Source organism: Anas platyrhynchos, chromosome 2 (assembly GCF_047663525.1).
Source record: "Anas platyrhynchos isolate ZD024472 breed Pekin duck chromosome 2, IASCAAS_PekinDuck_T2T, whole genome shotgun sequence".
NCBI lineage: Eukaryota > Metazoa > Chordata > Aves > Anseriformes > Anatidae > Anas > Anas platyrhynchos.
Window position 1 is genome coordinate 20,590,354 of NC_092588.1, and position 27,881 is coordinate 20,618,234.

The 27,881-nt window shown below is 38.8% G+C and overlaps 1 protein-coding gene across 25 annotated transcripts in view; it reads right to left on the reverse strand.

Annotated features, from left to right (window-relative positions):
• RIMS2 (regulating synaptic membrane exocytosis 2) overlaps positions 1-27,881 on the reverse strand; it is a 450,137-nt gene that overhangs the window by 51,293 nt on the left and 370,963 nt on the right. For 11 of the 25 annotated variants that reach the window (XM_072034390.1, XM_038174804.2, XM_072034392.1 and 8 more), the window contains 2 exons: positions 19,978-20,150; positions 1,144-1,385 (listed from right to left, as the gene is read on the reverse strand). The exons of 11 other annotated variants lie outside the window; for them this stretch is intronic. In XM_072034390.1, the coding sequence (XP_071890491.1) occupies positions 1,144-1,385; positions 19,978-20,150 (415 nt within the window). Of the gene's footprint in view, positions 1-1,143; positions 1,386-18,693; positions 18,934-19,977; positions 20,151-27,881 lie in introns of all 25 variants that reach the window. 3 more of the 25 variants (XM_072034391.1, XM_072034411.1, XM_072034389.1) reach the window with 2 other exon arrangements.

Below are 27,881 nucleotides of genomic sequence, written 5' to 3' on the forward strand. Positions count from 1 at the left end.
AATATACCACAATTTCTGACTTTGCAAATCATCAGCTTGCTTCATGTACTTGTACATTAAAACTCTTGTCATTCTTGTTTCATGATAAAAACTGCAAACCTTTCAGAGAACTGAAAAATCCCTTATCAATGTCCAAATGGTGCTTTGCACAATGGAGACCTCCTGATGTGACAACACATGGCTGAATGCTATTTATAAACTTCGGTTGAACCATAAGACAATGTTGCAATTATTTTACTTAGATACTAAACACGTAGTATAGCTCATGTATATACTCTGAATTATATAAATATATCTGCATTTAATCACATTTAATATATATAATCGCATATATATATATAAATTATATATATATATATGATTAAAATACAAGCAATCATTTTCCATGTAAAGTACTCGTCCTATAAAAGTTCCTTAATTGACAATGAGAGCTTTTCAGAGTGCATTATATGGATTTTCCCTGAAAGAGGAAGCATAAAAAATTGCATAGGATTTTAAATGTTTTAGGTATCAAACAGAAAAACTCTCCATTTTTCCTAGATATTTCCTTGATATTTCAGTATCAAATTTAACTGACATAAACAGAAATGAGGAAAATATATACAGATAGTGAATACACTTGTAGGCTGAAAGGAAAGGAATTAAAAAGCAATAAAAAGCAGTATTAATGCGGTAAAATATAACATACTATTTTGTTCATGAAAATTGTTTCATTTCAAAATAATGGTGCATGTTTAAATGTGAGAAAAGAACATAATGCAAACACTATTCATCACAGAAGAGAAGGAGTTTTACAACTGTGTTTCAGCGACCCTTCACAAAATCCCAGTCAGAGTTCCCCCCAAATGTAAGTACAGCAGCTCATGTTGGCTCCTGAGAAGCAAAGGAATTAGTACATTAAGTAGGTTCCAGCAAGCAGAAAATACAAGCATCAGTCCAACCTGAAAAGAATCTTTGCTAAAAGCCAAGCTTAGTGAATGTCCACACCAGAAAAGAAATACAAATGTTTGACTGTTTTCTTCTTTTGCTAGAATATTGTTGATTAGGCAACTTCAACAAGATATCCAAACAAATAAACCATAATGCATGCACATTATGCACATTTAAATAATTCCAGAGGGGGAAAAAAAATCCAGTTCCTACCAGTTTGGCTAAGTTGTGACGTGCTACGGCTTTTCCGCGAGAGACCCACGATGGCGACCATCTTTGCGCCGATGCTGGAGCGTCTCTTCTTGCCGCCACCGCCAACGGTGCCCACTGCCGTGTCCGACTGGCTGCCATCGTTTTTCTCCAGCGTGTACATGTCCCCACCGATGCTGGTGCTCTTAGTCATGTTCTTTCCTGAGGCGCCCATCTGTCTGCTTTGCATTTTGGATGTAAAGACACTGTCAGCCAGTGGATGGATAAACAGCGCAGACAAAAAAGAGTAAAAAGGGGAAGACAGAAAAGGACAGGTTTCAGATGGAAAGTTTTGGGAGACTGGAGGGTAAAAGCAGCTAATTCACACAGGTAGGGTTTGGTTTTTTAGAGGTAAAAAAGGAGCAGCTTTAATGGTAAGCTCCTGTTTGGTATTTCATTTTAAATAATAAGCTCTTACTGATTTTCTTAAATAAAATTTCTTACATGACCAGCAAAAGCATATCAAAGGATTAATATATTCGTGTAACATGTACACATTTTTTAAAAACTCTATGCAAGATTATAAGTATGTTCATATATATATTTTTTTGTTTTGACTGATTTGAGTATTGCTTTTCCACATTTGGCTAATCAAATCATATGCATTTGTTCCTCTAGTTTATCAGCTAAGCAGGTTCTGAAAATGGTTTGAGTAGGGATTAATACATAAATCCCTACATAAAATAAAATACATAAACTCTCATTTATAGTTCTTGCTTCAACTAGAAACAACGGCTGCAGACACTCAGCACACATGAATAGTGGTTATGGGTATATTTTTAACTGAGCAGGCTTTCTTTTTGTTACTAAAAGCTATTTGTATTATGCTGGTATCTTCTTACAATATTCTATAAACATAAATAGTCGCAAGCTAGAATACAAAGTGTTGTCCACAGTTGTGGAAAAGCAAAGGGTCTTCAAGACCCTTCAGTAAACCAAAGAAAAGTCACTTCCTGGCTCCCCTATATTGTTCTTATGATTTTCCTACAGCAGCTACAGTGCATCACTACTTGACAATGGCTTGGGTAAAAAAAGGCCAGGTGAAAATAAGCTTGCTTCAGTATAATGATTTTTGAATTTACTCTTCCCATCCCTTACGCATCTCATTTGTATGTTTCTTGAGCTTTATCTATGGCAGTATTAAGTTGTTACTCGCCTGCATTTTTGCCATTTGAGGTGGCACAGCAATATACTTATGCTGAGCATGTGCTGTCCCTCTAATAGTGTCTTTATCACCAAATAATTATTTTAAGTGTAAAAACATAAACACACTAAGTGGTTCCAGTTCCTCACCAATATCCCAACTTTTAACTCTCACAGCAAAATAATTATTTAATAGTAAGTTCTTTCGTTATCTGGTCTGAGATTATAAAAGCATTTTTTATTTACTTATTTAAACAGGCACTGCACACAAATTCACCAGTGAGGACACCACAGTTCAGGAGGTACAAACCAAAAAAATTTAGTTTTCAATCCCCAAGACAGAAGGTCGAACTGTGAGCAGACTGAGAGACAGACACACTAGTGCTGCTTGGGAAATTTACATTCTACAACCCTCTCAGATGCTCTGCCCCTCTTCTTCACACATATGTACACACAAATAAATACACACAAGTATATATTCCTCAGTGAAACAGATACTTGATTCATTAATGAACAGAATGAAAGTCTGAAGTCCAGCTTTGATTTCTAAACATCCAGACATTTCGAGGATATTTTCAGTAATCTAGTTCATTTATCCAATGTTTTTGATGAAATTACACAGTGATTAAATTATCCAGTTCTTTTATCCCCTCCATTTGGCAACAAATGCGTGTAAAAACATGTATAAAGTATTTATAAAACACTTGGACATTATGTGATTTAAATTAACTTTACTGATAAAATGGAATTTTATTATAATACATACGTTGTTCTTATTTATAGACTGTTTCTACAGGTTCTAAGCAGCTGCATCTGAATTATCTGCTAGACCTGCACAGCACTCCCAGAGGGACCTGATCTCCCAGTGGTCCAGGTTAAGGGACCTTTCCTTTGCATGGAGATCTACGATGATGATAGCAGTACACGTCCACATTTTGCCCTGACATGTAACCAGTAGATGGCTGGACAAACAGTCAGACTGGAACACTCTTCAGCAAATGTGGGCCTGATAATATGCACAGAGAGTATTTTTATTTCAGTGAAATTCTTGCACAGAACTCAGCCCTTTATAATTCTCTTCATTGCATCTCACTAGTAAGTCCATACTAGATACAGCGTTAGACAATCTGTAGAGAACAAAACAACAGAATATTTTTGGAAACCACGGAAAATTATTACTTTTGTGTGAATGTGTAAAATCATCACTATCTAAAGGCTAAAAAATATTGGTTTTGCTTCTTGAATACATTTTCAAAAACATACACAGGCTATTCCTGGAGCTTCACCCTTCAGTAAATGGTTCTGGAGTGGATTTTACGGGGTACAGCCACAGTCTTCCCCTTATTTATAATGAGCTATACCAATTTCAAAGAAAAGAAACTTCTATTGCTTCTTAACTGAGTTTTTATATGCATACATACTCTGTCAATAAAAACTTAACTATGGAATTAATGCAGCGGCCACAAAAGCAAAGGTATTGTTGGGTCTTTTACTACTGATTGGAAATGGGATGAGCCATCATATTTGGAATACCAAAGTAACTTTTTAAGATATTTGAGAGGTGCCAATAAAACTTTTTGCCCTTTAGTTGGCAGCCACATCTACATGAAGGCACAAAATGCTTGAAATTGAACCACAACACTGAGAAAAACACAAGAACTAGTTTACCTGGTGAATTTCACACTAAAATCAAGTGGGATAGGATGTTGGTAAAGAGGCAGGGAAGGAAAAAAAAGTGGATCTGTATTCCTGGGGCTTTTTATCACTATGATAACTGACTTGTGAGATGATAACATCACATGCTGTATTTCCTTTCAAACTAACACCTTCACAGGACGGAGATGCCACATGAACTAGTTCTCCGTTTCAACACTATCTCACAAATAAGAAATAACAAAGAGATCTAGAAATGTCATTGTTGGGAAGAGACAGTATATTCGGCTTTATGTCAGGCCAAATTCTAAGAATCAGAAAATTAGAGCCCTTTACCCAGTAATGCAAGTTTTTAAAGGAAATGTGATTAATTTCAGTGTTGTCTGTCAGAGCTCTTTGATGTATTTTTTCAAACAGTTGCATTCATATTTAGCACAGGAGTAGAAAACTAAAGCTATTTAGTTCCTAAAACTGTTTTGAAAACAGATCATTGGAGAGAGATCTTAAGAATGCTCCTTTGGGGAAAGACTTAGTATAAGTCATTAAATCTCTGTTATTTCATATGGGAGCTCATTCTCACAGCACAGACTGGTAGGAGGAAAGTATTTTTTACTGCTTGCAAAACAGCCTACTCCAATGCTATGTTTTTCAAGAGCCACAGAATATCCCGAGTTGGAACAGACCCACAAGGATCATCAAGTCCAACTCCTGGCTCCACACAGGACCGTCCAAAAATCAAACCATGTGTCTGACAGCATTGTCCAAATGCTTCTGGATCTCCAGCAGGCTTGGTGCTGTGACCAGTGCCCTGGGGAGCCTGTTTCAGTTTCCGATCACTCTCTCTCAGTGAAGAACCTTGTTCTAATATCCAACCTGAACCTCCCCTGTTGCAGCTTCATGCCATTCCCTTGGATACTATGATACCCAGGAAGTCTGTGAGCTCCTGTTGTATTTTATAACAGAAAATAGTAATTATGCCATTGCTTGATAAGTGATATTAACACTTAGGAAAGGTCTTATGACATAGCAGTGAAATCAGAAATAGTCTGTTTTCTCATAAAACACAAATTCTGAATTATAAAATCAAATTTTTATGTGTGTACCTGCTAACCATGAGGTAGACTTACTCAACCAGGTTCTTTTGACCAAATAAGAAAGCTAGGAAACAGAATTCAAGTGAAAAAAATATTTAATTTTAGGATTGAGTGAATATTCCAAAAACTAGTACAAATGGCTAATACTGAAAGTTCATTCACCATTTGCTATTTTTACCCTCTGAGTATTTTATTCTAAAAATACTTGTTCTAATTAAAGTTTTGGGGTTGTTTTGCTCTGTAAAAGCAGCAGGGGGAACATCTTTGTTATGTTCCCAGCTAGCCAACAGCTCTTGGAGAAAGCCATTATATAGCAGTGGCTTTGTTTTTTCTTAGTTCCTCCTTTTGGGAAAAGAAAAATCTTGGGGAAAAAAGTACTAGGAGAGTTGTGAAAGGCTTATAGTACTTCATAGTAAATCTGCAGTGCTCATGAGCAAAACAGCTCCTTCATGTGTACTCTGAACTCTTTTGGCCATTCAAGCCCTCCCTCACTAATTATTACTGGATACCTGTGAAGCTATCCTTCTACCCAGACTGCCTTTTGACAGTGCCAGAAATGGATTACTTCTAGAAAAATAGGGTGTTGTATGTCAGCTTGCACTCCTTTCTGAGGTAACAGAACTATCAGAGGGATGTCAGAGTTAAGAGACTACCTCCTATAAACTTTTCTTTTATCTGGAAACAGAAATTACTTATCCGGGAAGTTTTCTTTCCATGGACATATACACAAACATAATCCCACATCCACATTCAGTTAAATATGTACGTCTTAAATTTACGAGATGATATGAGTCAAGGAATAGATGTGCAGTACAAATAGGGTTTCCAAGTTGTCTGATGGTACTCAACTTAAGAAAACCCTCCACGATGAGAATATGCAGCCGTATGGGGCCAAAATAAATAAATATATAAATAAATAAACTGTGCTAGGCCATCATGTGAATGGTGGTGCAAGAATCACCCTCATTAAAATCAAGACAGGAACAAACTTATCACACCACCCCAGCTGTGAGGCAGCCACAGAGTGGAGGTAGCCAGGCCCCTGACTATGGCTTATGGGGACCAACTAGTCTGCCAGAGCAGGGCGATGTTGCTTCCTGTACTGCCCCTAGTTCTCTTCAGTTGTGAGATGTAGCTTTATACACCCTTCCTAAAATACAGCATTCCTCTGTAATCCCTTCACAAACAAGCAGAGGGAGTACAAAAATGCATTTAAAGTGGCTAGTAACGGCCTCCAACATCTCATCCCCCAGTCTGTACGTATAACCAGGATTGTTCCTTCCCAGTTTAGCGGTATAGAGCCTTAAACTCGGCTATACAGCAAATCTCAGATTGTTCTTACATTCTGGTACTCTACAGACCAATTGTAGCCCATGAGTTATTTCTGAATGTTTTTGAAGAAAAACAGTAAGCCAGTCTGAAAATGCTGTTCATATACAGCCTTCTAGAAAATCCAGTATTATGCTTCTGGATTTCTTAAAGGCACTTATCTTCAGGATCCATTTTCAAAGACCCACTTGTTTTCAAAACAGGGAGTGTAATTCTCCTCTGGAATCAGATTTGTTGTCAAGGTTTTCCAGACTCCTACCATAGCAGATAATCAGCAACTATCTTGATCTTCTTGCTTTGTCAGTATCTGTGCTGATACAGATTAGAAAACATTGGCAGAGAAACTCTCCCAAAGTACAATGCCTAGGACCTGCTGCTTGGAATACAGTCTCTTAGGAGTTGACACATAGCCAGAAGGAAATACTGCCTGAGGAAATCCTCAAAGAAGGGAAGGAGGCAGGGAAATAGGTTGCAAAAAAGATCTTTGATTCAGTTTTGGTATTTCATGCTTTAGACAGACCATATTCTTGATATCTGACCAAGAAGAAAAGCAACTGTTTGTGAAGTTTCAGTTAAGAGGGGAGATTTCACAATGTGAAAGGATCCTGCCCTAAAGGGAGAGAAACTGTTCTGAAGCCACTTGACATACAGCAATATAGCTAAGATGGACTGCAGTGTGGACAAATGCTCTAGAACCTAAATAAACAAGGCCTGCATAAAAACAACAACAACAAAAAATCTATTTTTGAAAGTTAAGAAGAAAAAAAAGTCATAAATTTCACCCAGCTTCTCCCAATGTTTGACTTATTGGTGTTTCGAGGGCATTTAATGGGTTTACAAAAAATACTTATTTTAGAATTAATTGACAATATTGTTGGCTGCTGATACATTTTCCATGAGAGCAACTGGAGACACACAGAACATTCATTGTTTCGTATGTACCAAATGGAAAATTTCCTCCTCTTTCCATAGTTAAAAACCTGCAGTCTTTGGCTGCCACTTTTGAACCAATTGCAGAGATTGTATGGCATCTCACTAGTTGGTCAGAAACTCGCCTAAGGAAACAATCTTTTTTAATAGAAACCGTCTGATTAGTAGAATAAGTGCCAAATTTCCTCGGGAACCTTTCATTTAAGACAGAAACAAACAAACAAACAAAAATCCCACAACAAAATAACAACAAAAACCCACTGACACCTGGGAGTCCTTATGCTTTACCATGCTTGTTGAGATTTACAATATGTGGTAAACCAGCCAGAGACAAAGCCAAGGATGGAGAAACTGAAAACGATGACTCTCTTAAAAATTTTTACTGCTATAAAAAGCAATTGCGAAGTCCCAGTGGTTAAAGAATCTTATTAAGATTTTTGCAGGCATCCTCTACTGTCGAACAGGAAACTACTGCCCATTCTTTCTGTACATTAAGCAATCCAACAGACAGCAATGAGGAAGGCTAAACCAGGAAAATACACTGATTCAGTCCTTCACATATACAAGAAATACAAATGACCAACAGACCCAAACCCAAACCCATAATATTTTCAATCTGGAAGCAAAGGCAAACATCTTACCTGGTCTATTGCCAGTTAAAATGCTTCCAACTGCATGGATTTATACATGTTCTCCAAGAAAAATCCTCTCTTAGAACACCACAGTCACTCAAAAAACACAGATCATATCCTCTCAGGCATTTTTTGCTTGAGAGTCTCATTTTGCTCTCCTAGACTCAAAATGCTATTCTATCCATTCCTAGTTATAGACTAAAATTATTATGACAATCTTGATTTTTTTTCGTTTTTCACTTACCAACAAATACACTTTACTAAAACCAGTGTTATAAAGCACAGTTTTTTTTTAACTCTATGGTATTAAATTCTTACATGTCAAGGAGATGAAAAGCAATTGTAACCATTGTATTAGTTATCATTAGTAGGATTTCTGGGTATTTTTTGTTTTGTTTTCAGTCTTTATTACAAATGAATTAGAAATGAAGCAGTTCATCTCATTGCTCTGCCAAAAGAATATGCACAAGAGAATCAGATTTATACTGAAGTCATTTGGCAGATCTTGGCAGGTTTCTTTTTTCCCAGTGAAAATTCAGAATTAATACTTCCCTGTTGTTCACCCTAGTTCTCTGGTAATGATGCCTAACTCAACTAAAGCATCTGCAATTGTAAAAATGCACTTTGCCAAGTTAGAGGTACAGCCATGTGCTGTGATATCCTAGGGAGGGTACAAAATTTAACATTTTTTTCCGTTGCTTTAAGAGGTATTTTCTTATATTTGTCGTTTGTGAGACTGGATGACCACTGAAGATTTCTTTTACAGAAGCAGGATAGGAATTTTAATTCCATTCTCAATAGATATCTTTACTTATCTGGAGACATTCTCATTTCATTAATTTGCTGAGTTAATTTAACAAAAACAGCATTATGGGGACAGCTGTGATGTTGGAAATAATATTTCCATGGGAACAATGCCTCTGGCCAATGCACATTCTCATTTGCCAATTCATATCAGAGACACAATACAGGTTTGAAATTATAATTTACTCTCCTGAGGTTCACTTGACCAAAAATTATCCTATTAACTTATTTGTGATATAAATCTCTAATAGCTACTGGACTGACTTCATTGATAAGTTTATTTTATTGAAATTATAACAGGAAAGGTGGTAGAAAACAACAGATTTTGAAATTGGCTTTTTTTTAATGGATTCGGCTAAACACAGAAAAAAAATATTTTTTATGATTAATTAGTGAATAAAGTAGTGATTATAATGCATTTTGTTTTGCATATTATTCAAAGACAACTTGTGTGCACAACTGAAAATAAAATCATTATCATTATCATTAATATATTACTCTGCTAACAGCTGTGAACCTACGCAAAAATCCCTTCCTTTAATACAGTGAACTAAACCGGGCATTCAAAATGTGTGAATTCAAAAGAAGCCTCGAAAGAAAACAAGCTAAGGAGCAAAAGTCTTGCATTAGCCAGCTGTCATTTCTGTTTGATACTCATTTGCAAATACAAGTCCACATGAGCTCTGAAGGCCTGGTAATAAGGAAAAGAAAATAAAGACAGCATCAGTTGTGTAACACACAGCACGTTAACAACAGGCCTGCCAAATTAAAGCTGACAGTGGGCAATCTGGCTTAATTGACAATGTGTTTTAGAGAGATGGACCTATGCTTATTTGAACATATTGTTGAATAAAAATTTTCCAGCAGACGAGGGAGATAGGGATCATTCTGTTTCCACTATTAACAATGCTTACTAAGACCTAAAATCACAAGAGAAATAATATTAAATCAAGTCCCAAAGTGATAAAATTTTCAAATTTGAAGGTAAACATTCTCAAAAATATATAGAGATAAAAGACATTGTATTGCCTCAGGGTAAGGGGAGCCATAACTTAGCATCTTTATTTGCTAAACTGAAATCATCTATAAGGAAGATTTTTTGATTTAGAAAATCCATTGAGAGCTGGAGAACTCTAGTCATGCAGGAACTAGATTGGATGTGCTACTGTGTACAGCAGGGTGAAAATCACAGAATATGCAGGGAAGAACTAAATGTTCTGAAAAGCCATTATTCCAATAGATTTCTGTAGTCAATATGGATTTGACTATAGCTGCATCCATACTTTGCTCATGGAAAATAGGGCTGATTTGATCAGTACTGTGCAATGTGATCATGCTCACGTTTGTACTGCTCATGTGTGTGTGCAACGGGATGAGGAGGGGGGTGTCTCAACAATAAAGCAGTTCTGATGTTTCCTTCATTCCTTGTAAAATTCAGGTTGCTTGAGGACTCCAAAAAATCAGGGTCAGAATAGACACTGCTATCAAATCCATAGCGTATTTCTGAATTGATCTTCTGGGACTGAGAGCTAAATGGACACAAGCAAGAGATCTGAAGCCATAATTACCTCAGCCAAAGGGACGTTATCTGGGACATCATGATCTTGCCTATCTGACTTCTGTCATTTTGACAAAATGACTTTGAGTCACTTGGGGCCTCTGGGGGAAATTAGAAAAGCATACAGAAAACCTAAAAGCATCGTGAAAAGAAAATGTCGTGAGGATATTTGGCTTACATCCTTCTCAGCTCAAGTCCGCAAATGTTGTTCCCTGATGTGGAGAGGACAGGTCCATGACCAGAGCTCCCGGCTGAGGAAGTATGCACACTTGCATGCCATGCATGTTTGGAGCAAAGGCTTGCTTAGGTAATGCTTCATGGGCTTTGTAGGCTAAGATGAGTAAAACTACTATATGATAATATTCAACCAAAATGTTCAGATGCTTAGTCAAATAACCTTAAAATCAGAAAGATGGGCAATACCAAACCACTGCAGCATCATCTTACCCTGGGAATTATATAAGTAATGGACCAACACTGAGCCCCCAACCTTTAGTTAAAATACCACACTTGCCAGATGGGTCTGGCAATATGTTTCAAAGAACCTGTGTTTCAGAAGCACGTTTGTGAAGCAACATGAAGGAAGTTCATACGTCTTTCTTAGAAGGCTAAATGATAAGTTTATTCATTATTTTTGATTAAGTACTTTTAGAGGAATCAGAAAAGGCACTATATTACTTTTATGGAATCTTTTCACATTTCTAGTTAAAATCATACTCAAAGAAAAACAATGCAAACATACAGCACTAAGAGAGAACCACAGAATCATAGTGTCAGAGAGAGAAATGAGCTTCCTAATTAAATTCTTTGCTTTGATAAGTTTCTATTCCACACTTAGTTGTTGCTATTGCTATTCAAGTCCACAGACCTATTGTGCCCAATCCTGTAGATATAAAAGTCTGTCTAATGAAGAACTTATAATTCAAACTGGTTTTAAATATCTTTAGAAAATGAGCAAAAACTAATTTCAATATTTTTACTTGCTTCAAATCCTCTTTTTGTTTCTTTTGATCATCTCTATGTCTTGCGTGTCTCTAGGGCTTTACATCTGCACCTCAGGATAAAAAACAGAAACAAAAATACAAAACAAACAAACAAACAAAAAACAACAGCAAAAAACCTACTGATGCACAGTTAAATGACCTTTAGAAACAGGAGTACATCAGTGCTTTCTGGATCACAGCTCAGAGCTGACACTCAGCAGAGGTTGAAGTGCAGGCTACATTTCATGTAGAAGGAAGCAGTCTCAATAATATCATGTTGTTGTCAAAGAAAAAATGTCTGAGTTCCCTGCTGGGCATCATATATCAAAACTGCAGACAGTTTCATATGAAGTATTTTCACTGCTCATCTGTTAAAAATGTGTACTTCCAAATTCATTACTTTATTATTTCCTTGAAAAAAATAATAAATATAAGTTTACTATGTGTAAAGGAATCTATATGTCTTTTATACCTATTCCACAGTACCGGGAAAAAAAAAGGGTCTCTAAGAATTTGATAGATGGTGATGAGTAACTTAGAAACAGGTGCCTTTGCTGGATTTCTTAAATGATTTGTATTTTAATCTATAGATTTCACAAAAAAAAAAAAAAAAAATTAATACAATTCCTTTATGAAGCATTGATGTTTTGTATCCTTTTCCATACTATTTTTCCAGAAGTCACAGATAATTTTCCTCCGCATGTCATCTGTGAAAGTGCAGAACACAAAATGGCCAAATTACTGACTGTGGGCATTGCTGCAGACACTGTTGCTGTATGAACTTTCAGCTTCTGAAGAGTAGCCTCAATGCAGAACACTAAAACAAGTTTAAAACTTGCATCAAAGTGGATTTGGATTGTTACTTCAAATAGAGCAAGAATTTGTCATGAACTGCTAACAGACTCTATAGTCCAATAATAGTAATTTTAATCGAACAAAAAAAAAAAAGGTTGATTTTAGGTACTTTGATTTCAGAGACACATACCAGCTATACGTAAGCTGTTTATCTCTCTGCTTAGCTAATGAGAAGCATGCAGAACAGTGATGTTAGGGGGACACAAAACAGAGTTGTTGCTTTTTGTTCCAGGTCTCAGTCCACCATACCTATCCCAGACTCCTGAATAAATGTTTTGCATTCAAAAATAGGTGGTGAATGTGGTATGGCAACCTGGTGGTCTGATCCCAGGAGCAGCAAGGTCACTTTGTTGTGATGGTTAAGGAAAGTGCAGCACCAACTTCTTGGGTTGAGTGCAGTCCAAAAGTCATTCTCATCCCATGCTGGGAACAGGGCTGGTCTCACAAAGGGAAGGTGTGCCAAGGGAGGCTGCTGGCATCGTACCTCATCCTGCCTGCAGCCCCATTTGCTCATCCAGGGGTGGAACCTGGTGTCGGCAGGGCCTGAGCTCATTGCCATGGAGAGGGAACGTGCTTCTGACGCTCTTTCCCAGTGTACCCAGACCATGGCCGGGCCTTTACCACCTCACAAACACTGCAGTTTGTGCTTCAGGCAGGGCCTGGCCTACTAGGAGTGCATGGTTCAGCTGGCCAGCAGAAGCTCAAATCCAGTATTTCAAGGAAGCCTCTGCTAGATCTATCAGGGCACAGATTCCTAAAGGACCTACCATGCGGTGGGGAAAGGGTCTCAGGCCACAGTGCCTACTCACAAGCATGTGGCCTGCTTGGCGAGAAAGGTTGGGCACAATTAACTTCTTTCATCCATTAGAGCAGTTGGAACAATCACTATAATTATTCTGAAATAGCTTTAAGAAAGCAAACAATACATGCACATTGAAAACAGATTTCTTGATGCTTGTTATCTTTTGCAGAGCTTTCGATATTTTTACCAGAATATAGATTTTTTAAAGTGCTACTGGCTTCCACTGCTACGGAGGAGCTAGCATAGGCTGAATTTCTGTATTTTTTCATCCAGCTTTGCAAAACACTGCATTTAACTGATAATGGCTGCAATCATGGTAGAAGCTTCATAAAAAATGAAACACTAAGATTACAATATAATGAGAAACTAAGGAACAAATACTCATCAGGCATCAGTTTTAAAACCTACATAATTAAATTCTTTGAAGAATTTTTTGACTGAATGACACAAAAAGAACTAGAAAGTGACTTGGAGATGAATCCAATTCCCTTGCATCCCACAAGGGAAAGGGCACAGAGAGCATGAAGTACCATTAGGAACAGAAAAGGTTTTTTAGCTGAACAAATCCATTACTTAAAACTACATGCTGTATTCCATTTTTTTTGTATCTTTAAGTACTTCTGCAAAATTACATTCCAGATGACTTTCTCCACTACAGATTTTCATTCTTCGCTTGTGTCATCTTCCTATTAATCAGCTCTATTTCTTTGACTACCTTTTAGGATTTACTTCTTTTCTTTACACTGTGTCTCACTGATATAAAACATAGCAAAACAGGTGATCTACCATCCTCCTGTGCTGTCTCTGCATTCTCCTCTTAATACATTTCTCTTCACTTGCTCTTGTCACAGAGGTAGAAATTTTTCACTGGATCTCTTCTTAAACTGATTGATTTGACTACGTGAGATTGGATGCTACCTTCTTATTTCTTTTCCCCCTGCCTCTTACTTTCCTTACTCTCACCTCTGCTCACCTCATCACAGAGATTCTGAGGCCAGCAGGGCCCTCTGGAGCCAGCCGGTGCCACCCGTGCCCAAGCAGGGACACCCAGAGCAGGGTGCCCAGCACCACGTCCAGGCGGCTGCTGAAGGGCTCCAAGGAGGAGACCCCACAGCCTCTGGGCAGCCTGTGCCAGGGCTCCATCACCCGCACAGCACAGAAGGGCTCCTGGTGCTCAGGGGGAGCCTCCTGGGGGCCAGGTTGTGCCCAGGGCCTCCTGTCCTGGCACTGGGCACCACTGCACACAGCCTGGCTCTGTACTCACTGCACCCTCCCTTCAGCTGTTTATAGACATCAATAAGATCTCCCCTGGCTTCCCCCCCCCTTTTTTTTAACCTTTTTTTTTTTTTCCCCAAGTTGTAGAAACATGCTTTAACATATCCCTTTATAATGTAGAACAGAATGCCTAGTCTTGCTCTCATCAGTTCTGCAAGTACTGTCACATCTCCTTTCTCCTTTTCATCTCTGAATTAATTGAACGATCAAATGCATTGTTTAAAATAACTGATCTCCTGTTTTCCAATTCCATTTCAAACACTTTCCAAACAACTATCTTTCACCTCTCGCATTCAATTGAAACTACATCTGCCAAAGTTTTTAATAATTTCTTAAGATTGTGACAGTATACTGGTCTCTCCTTTGCCTTGCTACAATTAACCATGCTCTGAAAAGTTATCCTCCCTGAATTTCTATACTGCATCACACCTCAGATTTGCCCTCTCTCTAATTTTTCATTCAACGTCTGCTCTAGTAGATCGTCATTTTCTGCCCAACCAGTTAACTGTGATGGCCCCACAGGACTATATCATTATCTCCTATGTTGATATCCCTAAATTAGCCTCCCTTCATCAACAGTACGTCAAAATATTATCCCCTCTGCAGTAAAAACTCCATCTCTTCTCCCCTGCCTACACTAAAACCTCCTCATGAATCACTAATCTCAATTCAGCATCACTAAATTCAGTATTTCCTTCCAAGACCTCTCATCTGCTTCTTCTCTCAACCACATGGACCATGCATGTCATTCAGGCCTGCTCTTTGGGCAGCCCTTTTAATTCAAGCTACATATTAGGCCCACATTTTTATGACTTACAAGTACTTTCTGTTTCACACCTCTACCTCTTCTGTTCATCCACACAGCTAATCGTTTTCCACTCTCTCACATATCACATGTCATGTATTTCTTCTCCACCTCTGGCAATTTACCTAACCAAAGCCCGTTCCAGGACACTGTAGGAAAGATAAGTTTCATAGCCTTTCAGTTTGGCTGTACAACCTGTCACTGTGCATCAGTACAAAGGTACTCTTTTCTTTATCCAGCTGTACATAAGTTGTCTTTGTTTTCCAGTATTTAACAGTTGTTCCTTCTCCCATTTATCTTCTCCCATTCAGGACTGAAAGTTCAGCTCCTGCTGCTGAACAGACTTACCCCGTCATCCACTTGTGGTATTTTTAGTAAGCAACTCATGTTTTTTCCCCCGTGAATCTAATGCTTGAAAAGAGCTCTCCAGAAGCATTCACAAAAACATCTTATTTTCTTTATTCCAATCTCCCCTTAGTGCTCCCTGTTGTCAAGATGTCCCCAGCCCTGTATTGTCACTATCTCCTGTCATGTGAAATATTTCATAACTCTCCTGTGGTCCCCTCTCTACACTCATATGTCATCCCATGATTTAGACTCCCTGTGCTTGGAACAGAGCCCGTATTTTTCTTCTGTATTTGAACAGCTTCTAAAAGAGTGAAATCCTTATCTGTTACCACAATTGTATATTGATATGAGAAAACAAAACTATCTTCTTTATTAGAATTAATGTTTTGGATTCCTATTTAGAAAAACATTAAGAAAGGTTAAGATTTAGAGCAGTCAAAAAAATTTCCTGCACTTTTTAAATATTCTGAATGCTTACACTATAGATCTAAGAGGGCTTTTTGTCCCTGATATCATCAGGGAGCCAGAATAAGAAATATTGTCAGATAACTGTACATAAAGAATCCTTAAAGATTACAACAGTAAAACCTGATCTGTGCTTTCTGTTTACTAGCATGCCTTGCCAAAAAAGAACACAATTATGCTTTCACTGTACATCAACCATATGCCAATTTTTAGTTTTACAAGGTTTAATGAAGGCAAAATCTGACTCTGCAGCTATTTCTGCCAAAAAAGATTTATTGACTTATTGTACTCCAGTGCTCTAAAACCTAATGCAATTTATTGCACTGAAGTACTCTTTAAAATAGGCATGGGATGAACCCATGATGGATATCTGCTTTCATGGTCATTTAAGTTACTTTGAACCCACCTATGATCTCAGCAGATTGAAGCCCTTACTGTGACTATTAGCATTATTCAGAAAATACATGAGTACAGTGCACGGTGACTTTGAAATGTACATCAAGAGGTATGATGTATCCTTAATGAACTAATTTTTTATGATAGTGTGATTGAGAACAGCCACTATGTCTCCAAATTTCCCAGAGGAAAGGTGACTGCTGTTCAACTAAAGATATACCTGTGACGTACAAATGTATGCACTCTATCTGCACTCTAGCTTTTTTTGGATACCCAAGATCACAGGATCTGGGTAATAATTTACTACTATTTTTTGCTCGGTGAGATGGCTGCTTCGGTTCTGATGGGTACCTCAAATACCTATTGATATGATATTGGTATTTATTAAGTGATGTTTTGTTGATTGGGTTATTTGTTAAGTGATGTTTTGTTGATTGCTTCATAATGGTGTCGGGCATGAAAACGTTTTTGGAAAGCTGCAGTTGTTAACTAGCAATAAGCAGCTTGTATCAGCACTTCCAGATACTTAATTCCACTAAGACTTCAATAAAGCATCTGTGCATGCAGATATTACATATCCCCAGTTTTAAAATACTTACTAATTTTTAATAATTTCATTTAATGAATATTAGAAAAGATATTTTTAATTAAAATAAGAGCATGTTATAAATTGCCAAACAAGCAAGCATAAGGCACTGAATTTATAGCAATACTTAGTATCTATCCTGCCTTCAGTTTTGTCCACTGAATTCACTAGTCACTACATTTCAGTATGTTAATAATAAAAAACTATGTATGTATATAATATATACATACATATACTCACATACATATATGTATATAGGAAGCAATCTGTGCTTTTCAGCTTGTTTCCTTCCCTAGAAGGTACCAAACAGAGGAACAAGCTGGCATGGGGAAGAAGAAATTTCTTTTCAAATAGGAGTTTACTTTCTGTGAGGGGCAGCATTTTTGGCTGAAGACTAACCTGGGTGAGAGCTGAAAACCAGGAACAGGGCCATGCTTTCAAAGAGGGAGGACTTCCAGATCCCATTAAACAGGAGACTTAATGAGAGCTGGGAGAGACAAAGGTCTTTAAACCATCCTTTCCCACACTACCAAATGGTTTGCTTAGCAGTCTGTGGAGCAAATATGCCAAGGCAGTCTTAAAGATAGTTCTTTCTAAACAGCTGTTTTTGCTGAGTTCAAAAATGTGCTCTCATGAGTGAAGGAATGATGGCAATCAATACATAAAATAAGTAGTATGGCTATATTGCTACCTCAGACGGAACACCACATAACTTGATTCTCTTTTTGTATCACCTTTGATCCATTCTACCACAGGGGAGCTGTTTTGGTTATTTCCATTTAGAAAAGTATTTCAGAACATTTTATGTGAGTAATTATTTGTTTGAAATAAAAGAAGCAAGTCTCTGTGTGTTTGCATGTTTGTGTATGTACAGGTATGTACACATGTATGTTTGAAGCAAAGTAGAATGCAGCAGAGCACTTTATGATTACCCTACTATATATTAACACAATTCTACAAGCTTCAGATTTCTATAGGTACCAGCACTAGCAGTTAAAAGAAATGAGAGTTTCTGAAGAGTTTCAAAGATACTCAGCAAATCTCTTTTTTTTTTTTTTTTTTTTTTGCTAATGAAGAAGGAAAGAACATTGCATTTCTCATAATGCAAGTTACATGGATTTTGCAATACAAAATGTCATTCATTTGCATTAGAAGTCATGGTTCAAAGGAATTGTGGCAAAATGTGTAAATCTAGAATGCCATCTAAGAAAACCAGAGCCAATTGTGCTGAAATGTTTCTGGACACCATACAGCAGAACAGCTACATAACCCCTCCGCCATACAGCAACCCATGGCAGCTATTCAAGTGGAGTGGAAGAAAACAAAAAACTCTTTGTTTATCCACATCAATTGTCAATCAATATGCACATTTATCAGCCCACATGAAGAGGACAATAAAAAAAATAAATCCAAAATCTCTTCTTTAGTACTGACACAAGTAAAAAGTAAAGATGGTTTTGATATTGATGAGATATCACTCAACAAAAGATTTTTCCCTGAAAAGTAATTCAAGTAGGGCATATAAAGAAGCATCTTATAATTTCTATTGTTTATTATAGTCAAACCCAAACTCAATTCTAAACCAATTTAAAAAATAACATGCTGTAGTTATGTGCAAAATAATGAATCAAGTTAGTATGCTGCATCATTTGGTATGCAGAATAAGTTCCCTGAAGCTGAGAGTGAAACTTGTTTAAATATGAAAGCATCACAGTTGAAAGCAAAATAATCTGCACAAAACAGACAATAAACTAAGCAAAGGAAAGGAAAAAAAAAAAAAAAAGAAGGCAAGCAAGGTCCAGGTACAGCAGGAAGACTAGTTCTATAGATCTACAAAAAATAGAAGTATGTTTTACCTGTCATCCTCTTTCCCTTCCTCTGCTTGGTCCTCTTGAGCTTTTTCATCTTGCCCTGATCCTTTGACTTCTTCCTTATCACAGTTCTCTGCCACCTCTTGCCCTTCCCTTTTTTCATTAATTTCTTGCTCCTTTGCTTTTTCCTCCTCCTCCTCTTTTTCCTCTTCCTCAGGAAATATTTCATCTTGTTCATCCCCTTCCAACCCCCCCTCTTTTTTTTCCTCTATGTCCCTTGTCCTTCTGAAGTCAACAAAAATTGAAAGAGGCATGCAAAAAGAAAAAAGAAAAGAATGCAGTAAAGTTAGGGTCACAGAGATGCGCATGCATGAACTCACAAGAAAGGCAGAACAAAATAAATGAAATAAAAAATTAAAAGACTAAAATTAAAAAGTAAAAGATGGAAGTAGTCATAAGGTTAGTCATGCTGGCTAATCCTCCAGCCTACACTAGAGAAGCTTTAAATTGTGATGTTTTCTTAGGACAGTCCCTAAGTCCCTCTTTGAACAGAAGCTGTGTGGCAATACATCTCATTTAAAAAGGGATGCACAACCATACAACAGAAACGACGTGGTCCTAACACTGCTCATATGAACAGATGTGCAAACTTACCAAAAGCATCACATCTCTCAAGAGGACAAATTTCTGAGAATTTATACAAGCTGACACTGAATTTTGCTGACAGATGCAGGTGGGTTACACCTTCTAGAAGAACAATCTTTCATTCCTTCCACAGTGAAATCTCCCCTGACTGTGCACAGGGTGCAGGCAAAGGAGATGCTGCGTTTTGCTCACAGATACACTGTGCACATCTCGCTGAAGACTAATTCAGCAGAGGTATGCCCACAGTTGAACGGGACCAGGGTTTGCATTAGTATTATCTAAGACTTCTGTAACAGTTCAGCAGCTCTCGTTTAAAAAGTAAATTAAGATGCCTTTGACATAGGCAGCACAAAATTTGAGTTCGACTGTCTTTTCAGCCATGTTAAGTATTTTACAAAACTGTTTTCAGAAAGTGCAAATGTAAGCGTGTCTAATGCCTGCTGACAGCACGTTTGTTGCTGCAGTGTATTCTAGCATAACTCAAGACATCAAAACTTTGCTAAAAACAAATACCATAAAGAATTCATAAAGCATTAAATGATGAAGACATTTAAACCGGTTTCTTGCAAATTCCCTGCAAATTCCAACTGAGGCAAAATAATCTTTTCAAATGCAAAATATTGAAAAGTACTCAGTTACTTAAATCACACAGCTATGGTAGGCACCATAGCTCCTTGTGCTCACCTTATTTTCTTGTTTCCCCTTGGCCGCTCTGACTGGACAGACATGTAACTCGTGCTGCTGAAACGAGAAGCGCTGCTTGTCCGAGACACAGCCGAGACATCGCTGACATCGCTGTCTGAGGACTTATTGGAAACATTGTCAGAGCCCCGCTGAGGATCCCGTCCCGACCGATACTGTAAGAGGAACGGGAGAAAGACAGAGATGTTGTCAGCGGCACTACCGCACATCAGCTATGGAGCTGGTCCCTGATGGTATCTAAACTGCCTGTGTCACCAGACCGCTTGAATTTTTATAGTGAAGGTTTTAACTAATAGAGAATACAAATTATGTCTTGGTTCACATTACTTTTATTCTGCTTTGATATCCAATCTTTGATATCCAAAAGTAATTACCTCCTTGGTTTCATCCAGAAAGTAACTTTTACAAAAGGTCTAGCGCTCCCAAAGGTTTCACAAACCTGAGCAAAGACATCTAACCCATTGCAGAGTACGCTCACCACTGTTTCTGCAGTGCACAAAAGCAAGGCAGAGGGACTTAGTGACATGCCCACAACTGCTGAGCTCATGAAAGATTGACCAGGAGACAGAACACACGCCATGCTGTCTACAAAAAGTGCCTCTCTTTTGGGGCCTAGCCTGTTTACAAGAACTTCTGGCTGACAAATAACACATCCTTTAATTTAAATTAAATAGATGAGATTATCAAACTAAAAGACAACGAGTTGCTGTAGCTCTTCAAACAAAACACACAACCTTCTGAACTGCTGGGCTGAGAAATCCAAACGGATGGGAGAACACAGGGATGGGACTAGGGACAACTTGTACTGATCATGTACTAATGCCTCAGAAATTCAGGAATGACAATAACTCTCTAGCTCACTGATCATATGCTCTCAACACCGAACTGGCAGGCGACTGACCATCAGCAGTAAGCCTACGCAACGTTAAGCAGAGTTGTGAAGAGGTATTCAAGCTAGATCTGAACAAAATATTATGGTTCTTTGTTCTTGTTACACCAGTTAGCTCTAAATGAACGCTAAGTCTGTGCCACTCTGCATTGCACTATGTGATAAAGAATAAGTAACAGAAAGAGATTTTTCATTCTCCTCTTCATATAACTGACATATCTGTGTACACAGCAATCTGATGGGTTCCTATTGATAACCTTTTCGGAAAAACAGCAGTGCAGGACAGAATGTCAATGACCAGCAGGTAATTGTTCGGCTGACTTCAAAAGAAGACAGCATGGAAGATGTAAAGAACTGCAGAGATTGTTTTCTCTCATTGATTTCTTTAAATCCTATCTGCAGAGAGGCTTGTGGAACTCTCAGGGGTAGCAACACTGGACCCAAGCCCTTTTTTACAGTTTTAAAATAAATGCCCTTCATGAAGTACACAGCCCGTTTGCTTCTGCTCTCTTGCTACGAATAAGCAACACTGGGAAGTATCCTGAAAGAATGCACAGTGTGTTAGTAGTGTTTCAGTACAGCATTTGAGTGCCTATTTACCATACGTGGATATTACACTTAGAAATCATGAGTTATCTTGTAACTTTTAAGACAGGAAATAAAATAAAGACAAGAGAAAATGCCCAAGCAGGTTACACTGTACACCAAGACAGTGACCAAGGGCAACCTGGGCTACACATTTACCTAAAGTGGATGTAAATGTTGCAGCTGGCTTCCTGATCTATACTGATTTCCAGTATTTGTGTTTATTCACCCCCTCCTTTAAGTGTGCACCCCCAGCCTTTAAGTGTGGGAGTGCACTTAGCCAGCCACAAACTCCCAGGGGATCTCTGTGGTCACAACCTCTAAACGGTGCAATATTTATTGACGGTTTTTACTGAGTCCTGCATGCCCCATTCCCATAACTCTCCCTAGGAGAAGGCAGAGGTATGAGTGTAGTTGTGCTGAAAGGTTTGCGTTGATTTAGCCTGAAACTACCAAGACTGGCAAGTCCAGCCTGCGCTACCACCAGGCTCTATGGAAAAGGCACCACAGAGCTGCCTTAAGGCCTTCAGCACTTGTCCTGGCTCCTGAGCAGTCGTACTTGCTGGAGCCACTGCTGGTTCCCACCAGAGCTGACACGTGGCGTGTTTGCCCTCATGGTGGCCAGACACGCCGCTGGCACTACAGTCCTCATGTGGCTACTCTTTGGGGAAACAGGATAGACTGTAGTGTCGGGCATAAATCATTCATGGAATCATTAATTACATTCCAATTAGGGGATAGATAATTACTTGCGGTGGTTCACAGAGAGACAGAGCTCGGCCTGCAGATCCCACACTGAGCTTGCCAGGCAGGCAGTGGAAATGAGCCCTTCCAAATTAAATATGTGTAAGTGACACGGAGCTTCAAATGGTACCCAAACTGCACGATGTCAATCTGAAGAGTCATGCTGCTGCACCCTAACAGGCTCAAAAACCCGCGGGTTTGATTTTGGCTGCTTCATTTCCTCACCTGCAGAACCTCAATTCTTAAAAACACATAGTTGGTAGAAACATATTGGATACAACAAATCAAACATCTTGACAAATAAAACAAACCTATTGTATTTTTATTTTTTAAAATGCTAGCACAGCAGTAATAACGTAGTGATATACATTGAAGAATCGCTACGGTAACAAAAGTAAGCTGAAAGCACGTAATTCTGGAAATGTAAGGGGAAACACAATTATCAGGTCATTGCCTTGCTTCTCTTTTCCCTGTTGTATGTACTTCCCACCAAATATTTTAGATTGGGTCAGAGGGCACAGAAATAACATTAGGCCCTTACCATTTCAGGATGCTTTAGTTTTAAAATTTGGAATGTATTCTTTTCATTAAATATGCATGAATTAATATTTTAAGTATTTATATTTAAAAGCCCTACTAAACATTTACACATTGTCTTAGTTACAGTCACACATCTGTTAACTGCCTACCAAAGTAACATCTACAGAGTGAAACTGAATTGTCTGTCTTGTTGGATACCTCATTAAAAGACCAGATATCTCCAATTCATCCATAAACTCGGTTCCAAATTGCTCTTTATCCTGCTGGTGCCTATCCCCCACAGCCTACTTTTGACCTTATATCTAACTTAATTTTGTCCAGGAAGCAGATTATAATTTCAATGCGTTGCATATTAGTGTTTCAGAAAGTGCAGCACAGAAGACAAAAGGAAACACGTTGCTTGTCTGACAGAAGCCATGCTGGTATTTTAGTTTTATATTTGTTTCTGAAATTGCAACTCAATATAAGGCAGTTTCCAAAGTGCTACTTTGCTCTCTGCCTCAAAAGCAAAATGGCATTTATGTTGTGTGAATATTGTTTTTTATAAAGTATCAAGTTTCATGTTGCGTATACTGACTGTAAAATACAACTCTTTTTGCACAACTTTGCACAATTCTTTCTTCAGTTTTTGTGTGGCCAAAGTTGCCCAAAGGCTTTACATCTTCATGCATTTCATATAGTTCCTTGTTTTTATTCCCAAGTCTCAATTTTTTTTTTTTTAATTTTATTTTTTTTTGCTATATGTCACCAACTGTACAAGATCAAGTGTTAGGCTGGAAAGGCCATTCATCATTAACCAAGTGCCATCCACCCACTGCATCTGAAACAGTGCCACCATTTTGCATCCCGCCCCCCTGCTGTCCCTACACCCTGTGCTGCAGCACCCTGCAGGGTCACTGCCGTCCCCACAGCTGGCTACTGGCTGCAGCAGGACCTGAGTTTGGGTCAACAGATCCAACAACCCCCCTCCGTGCCTCTGGTTCCCTCAGAAGAAAATATGAGCATGGGGACAGCAAAACATGCGCTCCCCTGATTCGGACCATATGGGCTGGCCTACGGTGAAGCATACCTGGCTACTGTGAAGGCTAATTAAATACCTCTTCTTTATTTTTATTTTTTTAACAGCCATTGCTGTAGGAAACCTATCTCCTGACTTTTCCCATGCTGGAAATATATGTCTCTTATTTCAATAAGGTGAAATTTTCATTTTCAACCCAATTGATTCTCATATAATATAGCCAGGATTCCAGACTTTGATGTGTAACACAGAAAAAGTTCCCAGCCTCTTCTAGGTGTCCCAGGCTCTCTGCAAGCAGAGGGCTTGATGTAAAGTCACTTTGGTGTTTTTAAAACTAAGATGATTTTGTCCTATTTTGCTGCATTGAAGAAAAGGATAAATGTCGTGGTAACAAATTCTACCAAACAAGTTTTAAAGTTCCTTAAAACCTTTCCCTCTGCAGTAATAAAATCATTGGTTGGAACAAATAACAAAGTGAAAGTTTGGTGCTTGTGCCAATACTTTGCAACTGCAATAGATTATTGTCCTGAAGAGATGAATTCAAGATTATTACAGCTGAAAAACAAATACCTGCTCTTTTTCCCAGCACAACCACCTCTGTAAGCCTTCCGACCTCTCTGTGAACTGCCAGTATGTGACTAACCGGCCACACGAAGCTACAACTGCTCTCGTACTCGAAAGAAAACATTTTGGAACTTCTAAGTCAAAGGGAGTTTGTAATTGTTTCATGTTACTTTAATCTATTGTTACCAGTCTTCCATTTAAGACTATACAGTTATGCAGTTTCCAGGCAATTGAAATTCTCAAAGATTTCCAACCATCTTTCTATTCTATAATTTATTTATTTTTTAATCTACTCATCAGTTTTTATTTGCTAGCATTTACATAGGGACATATAAATCTGGTCAATGTTTCTACTGATCAAAATGTTGGGAAGCTGTCTCAGACAATTGCCCATTGTGCTACCACAACAGACTAAAGAACCGCTCTGGACTGTTTCAATAGTCCCTTGCCTTGCTGACAAAAGCTATGGAGCAGCCAGAGCACAGCAATTGTATGCAATGTTCTGTAATTCTAACTGGAGCTTCTGGTTCAAGTTTGTAGCTCCAAAAGGCACTGCAAATGTTAGTTGCCATCCTTCATTTGAAGGAATGTTGTTACATTGTTTTAGCGTCCTTTGCTGATGGCTGCTTAATGAAGTATTCCATTAGAAACAAAACTGAACACTTATAAATGTAACATTACATTTATGTAAGAGGCTCTAAAATCATTTTCACAAAATTTACAAATTAACATGCAGTGAGAATGTAAGTTTATCTGTATCTCGCATACGCACAAACCTGAGATGAAGGCTGTGCTGAAGCTGCCCTCGTGTGTAATTAGTTCATCCTTGGCCACCCCAGTAATCAGTGCTTCCATCTGTCAGTCCGCCAGGCTCCACCAAGGCAGAGCACAGCACAGCTATCCCTGTTAGCCTCCGCCAGCCCTCCTGGAGCCAGCAGCTGCACACGGCAGCCCTCAGTCCCTTGGGAGGCTAAAAGACTGACCAGGGAGCTCAGTTCCTGCACTGCCCCAGCATTCGGCACATGGTAAGTGCAGCGGTGGCCCCGGCCTTCTCAATGTGGAGCTGCAACCAGCTCTAGCTCTGACCCCTGCCTGGCTGCCGATCCCAACTTCTGCCTTTCAGCTCTGGGTCCTGTCCTTCCTGCCTTCTTTCCATTGCCAGTTCTTGAATGCTGCTTCATTTCTGGCCCTGTTCCCACCCTGCCTCCCCTTCAGCCATTTCTTGCTTTGCGTTGGGCACCCTGTGGTCCCCTGGCCGTGCTGTGCCTCTCTTGGCGTTGTTGTCTTGATGTAGCATGAAAGAGAGAGAGCTACACGTGGTGTCGCTACTCGTGAGCAGAACGGTGCCTGAACCAGCAGGCCTAGGTGGACGTACTGAGGCTCCCTGGGGAGGCACTGAGCTACAGTTCCCTGGGCCTCATTCCTCATCCAACTTCGTTTCCCCATTATTCAGAACATTTCAGTCTACTTCTACCTTTAATAAATAGATCTGGCTGTAACCAGATTTACAAATCTCACCTCCTAAACCATCCTAACTTCCTTTCAATGAAGTTAGGCCACTAACTGAAATGCAATGATAAAAAAAGAACGTCTATATTTCTATCTAACATGGAAAAGTAGTACCTCAAAATTTTCCTCAGTGGTTTGGTACCATCCATTTGCTTATTTCACTAACTGATGATCATGTATACACTCTTAATAAGGAGGTCCTAAACCCTAGAAACCTAAAAATCTCGGTAAGTTGATTTCACTACAGGGGCTAAGCCATGTTGCAAACCACATCCTACTGCCAAATCAGTAAATGAAAACTGAGCAATGAAAAACATCCAAAGCAAGCCAGCAGCAGGCCATAACAGCAAAGAAAGGTAGCCTGGGCTGTATTAACTGGAGCATAACCAATGCATAATCAGTAGATCAAGGCGATTACCGTATACTCAGTACACATTAGACTACATTTAGGATACTGCATTCATTATTGGGAGGCCGTTTATAAGAAAGACATCAATAACAGTATCAGGTTGTGCAAGGGAAGGTTTAGAGTGCACATTAGGAAGAATTTCTGTATGGAAAAGGTGATCAAGAATTTGAACAGGCTGCTCAGGGAAGTGGGGGAGTCTCCACCCCTGGAGGTATTTAAGAGCCATGTGGACATGAGACTAAGGGGCATGGCTTAGTGATGGGACATGGTAGGTCAGGTTGATGGTTGGACTTGATGATCCTGAAAGGCATTCTCCGACCTTAAGGGTTCCATAATCGTCCGCTGGAGCGAGTTTAGCAGAGGGCCATGAGATGGCTGGGGCTGGAGCTTTTACCCAGTGAGGAGAGCCTGGGGTGGTGAGCTGGGCTTGTTCTGCCTGCAGGAGGGCAGATTTGGGAGATCCTAGCAGCAGCCTGACAGGACATATAGGGAGGATGTCAGAAAGACAAAGCCAAGCTATTCACTGTGGTGTCGATTGATACAAAGACAGACAGTTTTACTGTTGTGACAATGAAGCAGTGGATCAGGTTGAACAGAAAGGTAGTGCAGTCTTCATCCTTGAACGTTTACAAGACCTGTCTGAAAAAAGACCTGAGCAACCTGGACTGTTCTCCTTTGACTGTCTTGAGACAGGGGCTGGACATGCTCCTCATGTCCCCTCCAACCCAAATTTTTCTGTCATTGTAGGGGTCAAGATGACCCTGGGGCTGAAGAAGAAACTGCAAGGGCAGCAGTAACACAGAAGCCACTAGTCTACTACTGTCTAGGCCACTGTCTAAAGAGAACTGAAAATCAAGAGAGGGGTAATCTGGAGGCAAACAAAAACAAAAGACAAAAAAATTTGTCTGCTTCATGTATTCTGATTTATGGTGTATTTTTTAAAGAATTCCTTAAGTGTACAATATAAAATAAATAAAGCAGAACAATAGCAAATGTTCTGGGATTACACTGAGGGGAACTTACAGGACCTGCAAATATTCAGTACAGTAAAAAGCAGTAAGACAGCTCTTAAGAAGTATTTGGGTCCCTAAAGGAGCTTAAGAATTAACTTACCCACAAGTTTTTCTGTCTACAAAAGATTTGTTGCTGCAGTCAGTTTCAAACAATTAAGCGGTCTCTTGCTCTTCTGTTCTACTTCATACAATCTGATGTTAGGAAGATCAAGACAACCTCTAGTTTCAACTGCACTGATATCTGCTCCAAAATCAAGATGTTATTGATGCAGAGTTCATTCACAAAGATAGCTTCATCCAGTCTAGGGAACTAACTGTTCTTACATTAATCTTACATTAAGTCAGGACCAAATTTTATTAATTTTGAAAGGAGAAGGCACTGTCAACTTTCTGCTGTGATATACGAAGTTACCACATTATTAGAAAGACACTGCTCAAAATCCCATCTCACCAATGAAAAATACAACATGTAAAAAAAAAAAAAAGTGTTTAAAGTAAAATAAAAGGTAAGTAAAACAACACAGCAACAATTCAACGCATCAACTGTAAAAACTCAAATGGCAATCCAAGACTGCAGTGACAATCTAAGGTTTATAATGGCCAAGCAGGTATCTC